This window comes from Lolium perenne, chromosome 1, assembly GCF_019359855.2.
Source record: "Lolium perenne isolate Kyuss_39 chromosome 1, Kyuss_2.0, whole genome shotgun sequence".
Lineage (NCBI taxonomy): Eukaryota > Viridiplantae > Streptophyta > Magnoliopsida > Poales > Poaceae > Lolium > Lolium perenne.
In genome coordinates, this window is record NC_067244.2 from 112492757 (window position 1) to 112501137 (window position 8381).

General features: G+C 38.3%; 1 protein-coding gene across 1 annotated transcript; it reads left to right on the top strand.

Moving 5' to 3' along the window:
- Window positions 1-1273: 1273 nt before the first annotated feature.
- LOC139832895 (uncharacterized) lies at window positions 1274-3350 on the top strand. Its single transcript, XM_071822861.1, has 4 exons — window positions 1274-1729; window positions 1880-2026; window positions 2146-2413; window positions 3271-3350. Exons 1-4 carry the CDS (start codon window positions 1274-1276, stop codon window positions 3348-3350), a joined length of 951 nt encoding a protein of 316 aa, XP_071678962.1.
- The last annotated feature ends 5031 nt before the right edge of the window (window positions 3351-8381 follow it).

The window sequence follows — 8381 nt, forward strand, 5'->3', positions numbered from 1 at the left end:
TGGTGTGATGTTTATTCAGTGTGTGTGGTCTATGGCAGTTATTTGCTCCTTATTGGGATTGCTGTTCCCTCAGACTACCAGCTTTGGTTCTGGTTTCATGTGACTGATATTATGTGTCAGTATTGGACCCTCTCTTTATTATTATGTGTATCATGAGTCGCTTATCTATAAGAAAATGGCGTGTTCTGTGTTGGAATGTGCGTGGTATTAATGCTGAGGGGCGACAAAGAGAGGTCAGGTCCAAAATCGATGAGAGTGAATGTGATATTATTTGTTTGCAAGAAACCAAGTGTGAATCTTTTGACTGGAAACTTATTAGGAAATTTTGTCCCAAGAGGTTTGATTCATTTGCATACTCTCCATCAGTAGGTGCCTCTGGGGGAATTTTGGTGGTTTGGAATTCTTCTGTTTTCCAAGGAGTGTTGCAACAAATTGAAAGATTTGGTTTGATTGTTAATTTCACCTCTAAACATAACAATCAAAATTGGACCTTGGTGTGTGTTTATGGGCCTTGTCATGGCATTGAAAGGGACAATTTTGTTTCTTGGCTCTATAACTTGCAAATACCTGGATTAGCAAACTGGCTCCTTTTGGGAGACTTTAATTTTATCAGATCACATGAGAATAGAAATAAACCAGGGGGAGATATTAATGATATGTTTCTTTTAATGAGATTATTGGACATTTGGGGTTACTAGAATTACCAATCAAAGGGAGATCTTATACTTGGTCCAATATGCAGAGAGATCCATTACTTGAACAACTTGACTGGTTTTTTACCAGTGTTAATTGGATATCAGATTTCCCAAATACCATGGTGCTTCCTCTGGCCAAGATTGGTTCTGATCATGTGCCTTGTGTAATTAATATTGATACTAATATCCCTAGAGCAAAAATCTTCAGATTTGATAATTATTGGGTAGATATGCCTGGTTTCAAAGATTGTGTGGCCAAGTCTTGGGGGAAAGGATCTACTAAGTGTTATAGTACTGCTGCCATTGCTGATAAATTCAAGCAGTTAAGGTTTGAGCTTAAAAAATGGCATCTTAGTTTGGCAAGATTAAAGGGACTAATAAAAAGTTGCAATGAAGTAATCCTAGCTATGGATACCTTGGAGGAGCAAAGACCTCTTTTTAGAGTGGAATTTAATTTCAGAAGTATTGTCAAGCTACATTTGTCTGATTTGTTATTGGCTGAGTGTAATTATTGGAAGAAAAGGTGTACCATTAGATGGATACAACAAGGGGAGGACAATACAAAATTCTTCCATGCCATGGCCACAGACAGGTGTAGGAGAAACTCTATTGCTTTGCTCAAAGATGTTGATGGTACTGATGTTACTGATCATCAGTTAATGGCAGGAATGCTTTTGAAGGAGTATAAAGATAGGATGGGTCACTCTGAACCTATTTCTATGCAGTTTGAGCTGTCTAGAATTTTGCAAAAGGTTGATGGGCTTGATGATCTTACTAGGCCTTTTGAGAGCAAGGAAATGGATGATGTAATCAAGGAGATGCCTGTGGATAGAGCTCCTGGGCCTGATGGATTTAATGGGCTCTTTGTTAAGAGATGTTGGTCTATTATTAAGCATGATTTTTACCAGCTGGCTGCTGATTTCCATAATGAGACTATTCAGCTAAAGAATATAAATGGCTCTTATATCACTTTGGTGCCTAAAAAGGAAAACCCAGTACATGTGAATGATTTTAGGCCAATATCCCTGACCAATGTGTGTGTCAAATTCCTGACTAAATTGGCTGCTAATAGGCTCCAAGGGAAAATTCTTTCTTGTATTCATAAAAATCAGTATGGGTTTTTGAGAGGTAGGACCATACAGGATTGTTTGGCCTGGGCTTTTGAATATTTGTTTCTTTGCCAGCAGTCCAAGAAGCCAATTATTATCCTTAAATTGGATTTTGCTAAAGCATTTGATACTATTGAGCATGAGGCAATTTTGCAAGTTATGAGGTACAAGGGGTTTAACACCAAATGGATCAATTGGGCTAAGCTCATACTTTGTCTCTTGGTACTTCATCAATCTTGCTAAATGGCATTCCTGGGAAGCAGTTTGAATGTAGGAGAGGGGTGAGGCAAGGAGACCCAATTTCTCCATTATATTATCTCTTTGGGTCAGATTTGTTGCAGTCTGCAGTAAATGATATGGTGGTCCAAGGGAATCTATCTTTACCAATTATCACAAATGATGTGGACTTTCCAATAATCCAATATGCTGATGATACATTGCTAATCTTGCCAGCTGATAAGCTACAGTTAATTGAGCTCAAGGAAACCCTTAGGAAATTTTCTATTTCTACTGGGTTGAGAATTAATTTTGATAAATCTCAGATGGTTCCTATTAATGTTGAGGATGATTTGCTCAAGGAGTTGGCAGATGAATTTGGCTGTCAGATAGGTCAGATGCCCTTTACTTATCTTGGACTACCCTTAGGGACTACGAGGCCAACGATTGCTGAGCTATCCCCACTAGTGTGTAGGCTTGAAAGGAAACTTACCTCAAGTTCTAGCTTTCTGTCTCAAGGAGCCAGATTACAACTAATAAATTCAGCTCTGTCCTCTATGCCATTACACTTTCTATGTACCTTACAGCTGCCACCAGGGCTCACAAATCAACTAGACAGAATCCTTAGGCAGTGCTTATGGAGGGATCAAGATGGGGTACCCAAACAGTCTTTAGCTGCCTGGGAAATGGTTTGTAAACCAAAGAAAAAGGGAGGCCTAGGAATTATTAATTTTCAGAAGCAAAATGCAGCTCTCTTAATCAAATTTCTGGATAAGTTTTATAACAAAAGGGATATCCCTTGGATCCAATTAATATGGACTGCTCACTATCCAGGGAAACTACCACATGAGGAAAATATGGTTGGATCTTTTTGGTGGAGGGATGTACTGAGGCAAGTTGACAACTTTAGAGGAGTGGCTCTGGTTTCACATGGAAGGGGAGATACTATTTCTTTTTGGAATGATAATTGGGATGTTGCACATTCTGCACTACCAATGTGTGTTAGGTTTCCAAGATTGCATTCATATGCCTTACAGCAAGCCATCTTTGTTTCTGCCGTATATCAGCTGGAGGATTTGCATTCCATATTTTATTTGCCTATGTCTCAGCAAGCTTACCAAGAGTTACAGAGTCTGGAGACTATAATGCAGGATAACCCTTTGTTACAGAAGAATGATGAATGGAATTACTGTTGGGGGAAAAGTTATTCTGTAAAAGGGTTTTATGATCATATTCATTCTCATATTCAGGTGCCCAATGTGTATCTGTGGCTGTGGAAGTCCTGTTGTGTAATGAAAATCAAGGTGTTTGCTTGGTTGTTGCTTTCTGACAGATTGAACACTAGGGATTTGTTACAGAGGAGGAATTGGAATGTAACTGATGACAAACACTGTGAGTTATGTTTGCTGAGGGCATATGAAGATAGAGTGCATTTATTTTTTGAATGCAACTTCAGTGCTCGGATTTGGTCTTATCTTCAGATTGATTGGCAGCCCCTGGGAGATATACAGTCAATAGTGCATCATGCAAGGAGGAGTTTTAGACAGCCTTTCTTTATGGAAGTGTTAATCATAGCATGCTGGAATATTTGGCTGGTCCGAAATGCGAAGATTTTTAGACAGGAGGGAAGCTCTTTCACTAAGTGGAAGGGTCAATTCATTCATGACATGACTTTGCTGCAATATAGAATCAAAGCTAAGTACAAGGATGGCCTGTTGAGTTGGATTAGGTCTCTACCTTAGTGCCCTTTCCAGGTCTTTTGTTGTACTTTTTTCCTTAGTTAGTTGTACTCTTCTCTTGGACTTTGGTCCAAGTTTTATATATTAATAAATTGCTGTGGGGCTTTTTGCCTCACAGTCCTGGGTTTCAAAAAAAAATGATAATGATGAGCTCATCCCTCAAAGAGTAGTTGTAGGGTATAGAATGTGCATTGATTATCGAAAAGTTAATAAGGTTACTAAGAAAGATCATTACCCTTTACCATTTATTGATCAAATGTTAGAGAGGTTGTCTAAAAATACTCATTTTTGCTTTCTTGATGGTTATTCTGGGTTCTCACAAATTGCTGTTAAAACTAAAGATCAAGAGAAAACCACTTTCACTTGTCCCTATGGAACTTATGCTTATAGGCGTATGCCTTTTGGTTTATGTAATGCTCCTGCTACTTTTCAAAGATGCATGTCTGCTATTTTTCATGGTTTTTGTGAGAGTATTGTGGAGGTATTCATGGATGATTTTTCTGTCTATGGGAATTCTTTTGATAATTGCTTGCGAAACCTTGATAAAGTATTGCAGAGATGTGAAGAAACTAATCTTGTTCTTAATTGGGAGAAATGCCACTTTATGGTTAATGAAGGAATTGTATTGGGACATAAAATTTCTGAGAGAGGTATTGAAGTTGATAGAGCTAAGGTTGAAGCAATTGAGATGATGCCCTATCCTAGGGATGTTAAAGGTATTCGTAGTGTTCTTGGTCATGCTGGGTTTTATATGAGATTTATTAAAGATTTCTCTAAGATTTCAAAGCCTCTTACTAATCTTCTTCAAAAAGATGTACCTTTTGTTTTTGATGATGATTGTAAGGAAGCTTTTGAAACTCTAAAGAAAGCCTTAACAACTGCTCCTGTAGTTGAACCTCCTGATTGGAATTTGCCTTTTGAGATTATGTGTGATGCTAGTGATTTTCTTGTAGGCTATTTGTTCTTGGACAGCGAGTAGATAAAAAATTAAATGTTATTCATTATGCTAGCAAGACTCTTGATGCTGCTCAAAGAAATTATGCTACAACTGAAAAAGAATTATTAGCTGTAGTCTTTGCTTGTGATAAGTTTAGATCCTATATTGTTGATTCAAAAGTTACAATTCACACTGATCATGCTGCAATTAGATACCTTATGACAAAGAAAGATGCTAAGCCAAGGCTTATTAGATGGGTACTTCTTTTGCAAGAATTTGATTTACATATTATAGATAGGAAAGGTGCTGATAATCCTGTTGCTGATAATTTATCTAGATTGGAAAATATTACTTATGATCCTGTTCTCAAGTTAATGATAGTTTTCCAAATGAACAATTGGCTGTAATAAAGGTGAACTCGCGAGATAGCCCTTGGTACGCTGATTATGCTAACTTTATTGTTTCCAAGTACTTGCCTCCAACCTTTTCAAATTTCAAAGAAAGGAGAAAATTCTTTTATGACTTGAGGCATTATTTTTGGGATGACCCACACTTATATAAAGAAGGAGTGGATGGTATTATGCGAAGATGTGTTCCTGAATATGAACAACAAGAGATATTGAGTAAATGTCATGGTAGTGCTTATGGAGGACATCACGCCGGAGATAGAACTGCACAAAAGGTTCTACAATCAGGTTTTTATTGGCCAACTCTCTTCAAAGATGCAAGGAAGTTTATTTTATCTTGTGATGAATGTCAAAGGGTTGGTAATATCTCCAGACGCAATGAAATGCCTATGAATTATACTCTTGTTATTGAACCATTCGATTGTTGGGGATTTGACTTCATGGGTCCTTTCCCTTCTTCAGAAGGTAACACTCATATACTTGTCGTTGTTGATTACATTACTAAATGGGTAGAAGCCATACCCACAAAAAGTGCTGATGATGAGACTTCTTTAAAAATGCTTTTAGATATTATTTTTCCTAGATTTGGAGTATCTAGATATATTATGACTGATGGAGGTTCTCATTTTATTCATGGAGGTTTTAGAAAAACTCTTGCTAAGTATGGTATTAATCATAGAATTGCTTCCGCTTATCATCCTCAAACTAGCGGGCAAGTAGAATTATCAAATAGAGAGCTTAAATCTATTTTGGGAAAGACTGTTAATAAATCTAGAAAGAATTGGGCTATTAAATTGAAGGACGCATTATGGGCTTATAGAACTGCTTATAAAAATCCTATGGGTATGTCGCCTTATAAAATGGTTTATGGGAAAGCTTGTCATTTACCTTTAGAATTAGAGCACAAAGCTTATTGGGCTGTAAGAGAACTAAATAAAGATCCTAAACTTGCCGGTAAGAAGAGATTGCTACAATTGAGTTCTTTAGATGAATGGAGAAGTGAAGCATATGAAAATGCTAAACTCTTTAAGGAGAAAGTTAAGAAATGGCATGATAGAAGAATTATCAAAAGAGAATTTAATGTTGGGGATAAAGTCCTATTGTATCGGTCTCGTCTTAGATTCTTTGCAGGGAAGTTGCTCTCAAAGTGGGAAGGACCATATATTATTGTGGAGGTGTATCGTTCAGGGGCAATTAAAATTAGCTCTCTGCAAGGTGATGCCACACAAGTAGTTAATGGACAAAGACTCAAGCATTATATCTCTGGAGATTCTTATAATGAAGATGTTGATGTTATTCAAGTGGTAACTCCGGAAGCTTTCATCAAAGGTCCAACGGACAGTTCTGCAGAGTTCGACTTTGAATAGGTAACAGTACTGGTAATAAAAAGTCCACGATTTACTTTCTGAACAATGTATTTGCTGTTTTTGGAAAATATGAAAAATTACGAGATCGAAACGGAGTGGAGGAGACGCACGAGGGCGTGCCCCCATAGGCCGGCGCGGGCCCCAGCCTGGCCGCGCCGCCCTATGAGGACACCGCCTCGTTGTCCCTCTCCGACTCTTGTTCGACCTGGTACTTTCCTTCTGACGTGAATTTTTTTGCTATATAATCCCCCGGACCCCTGGAGGTCCGTATATCGTTTTCTCGCCGTGTTTTGTTCCGAGCTGTTTTCTGCCAGGATCTGCTTCGGATCTAGATCCACCATGTCTTCGTCGGGAACTCCGAAGGACAGCTTCTTTGAGGACGTCGTCAACCCGTACATGAACGAGCTGAAGATGCACCCCAAGGAATTGCTGCTCGTAGATGGAGAGTTGCAGATCAAAGATGTCCAGGGTCCTAAAGGAGAAGGAAGCTTGGAAGACAGGGTGGAGAAACTAGAACAAGAGGTCTTCAACTACAAGAAGATGGCTGAGCGTGAAGTGGACATCTTTCACAAGATTGTGTCTGAACTTATTGATGGACACAAGAAGGAGACTGCAAAGTTGTGGGATGATATCTTCTCGCTTCACGACACCACCAACAAACTCCAAGCTCAACTCTATGATGTTCAGAATCAAAACTGTGAGTATGAAAACAGGTTTAAACGCATAAGTTATGCTGCTAGTTTCAGGATTCCGGAGACCAAGATGTCTTTTGTTGATGGAGAGCCTCTTCCTTGGAAGTCTAATGATGGCAAGGATTCACCATCATCACCAAAGGAGTAATTAACCATCAGTATTGGCATCCCCTTGGTTTGTTCCAAGCTTGGGGGAGTGCCGCGGTATCACATCTCATCACTATCTTTTACTTTTTATTATCAAGTAGTGTCATATCATGAGTAGGGAAGTTATCATATAAGATGTGTTACGGTATGGAAGTATCTCTCTTTAGTTGGTTATCTATGTATCCCTTGGTGTGAGTTATCGTTATAGAATATTAATGAGAAGTTTTATCATTTACATATTGCACATCTTATTTTAGTTTGCAATCTCTATTATGTGATTGATCTTGTTGTTAGTATGGGCATCACTTTAGGAGCATTGAGTAAATCTATTTGGTTTTGGCAAACTTAGCATTGGTCAATAGCAACAACACTTTGAGTTTAAGAAGAATAGAGAAGAAATACATGTAGATATGTTAGTTCATTGTACTACTTTCTTGATTAATTATGAGCTTGGTATTCTGAAGTTAAAATTGTTTGTGCTTACAAGTAAGATGCATGATTGTTTCTATCACATGTATATTTGTTTCTTTCCCTCGACTCTTATGCTTGCTAATTAACCTTGCTAGCCAAATACCTGCACCGAGAGGGAATACTTCTCGTGCATCCAAACCCTTTAAACCAAACCTATGCCACCAGTGTCCACTATAACTACCTATTATGTGGTATTTCCCTGCCATTCCAAGTAAATACTTCATCTGCTACCTTTAAACAATTCAAAACTTTATTACTCCTTATTTGTGTCAATGTTTTATAGCTCATGAGGAAGTATGTGGTGTTTATCTTTCAATCTTGTTGGGCAACTTTCACCAATGGACTAGTGGCTTCATCCACTTATCCAATAACTTTGCAAAAAGAGCTGGCGATGGGGTTCCCAGTCCCAAGTTAATTAACTTTTGTAATTTTACAAATAGACACTCCTCCATGGTATGTGATTGTTGGACGGCACCCGAGGATTCGGTTAGCCATGGCTTGAGAAGGCAAAGGTGGGGAGGAGTGTCATCTAAATAAAACTAAAATAAAAAGACGCTCCTTCATGGTATGAGATTCTTTGGCGTGCACCCGAGGATTCGGT

What these genes read in the sequence shown, in the direction of transcription:
- LOC139832895 (XM_071822861.1), top strand. Translation starts at nt 1,274, where the DNA reads ATGGCCACAGACAGGTGTAGGAGAAACTCTATTGCTTTGCTCAAAGAT. An exon ending in GGCCAATATCCCTGACCAAT is followed by an intron (nt 1,730 to 1,879) that starts GTGTGTGTCAAA and finishes TTTCTTTGCCAG; the next exon opens with CAGTCCAAGAAGCCAATTAT. An exon ending in TGAATTTGGCTGTCAGATAG is followed by an intron (nt 2,414 to 3,270) that starts GTCAGATGCCCT and finishes TCTCATATTCAG; the next exon opens with GTGCCCAATGTGTATCTGTG.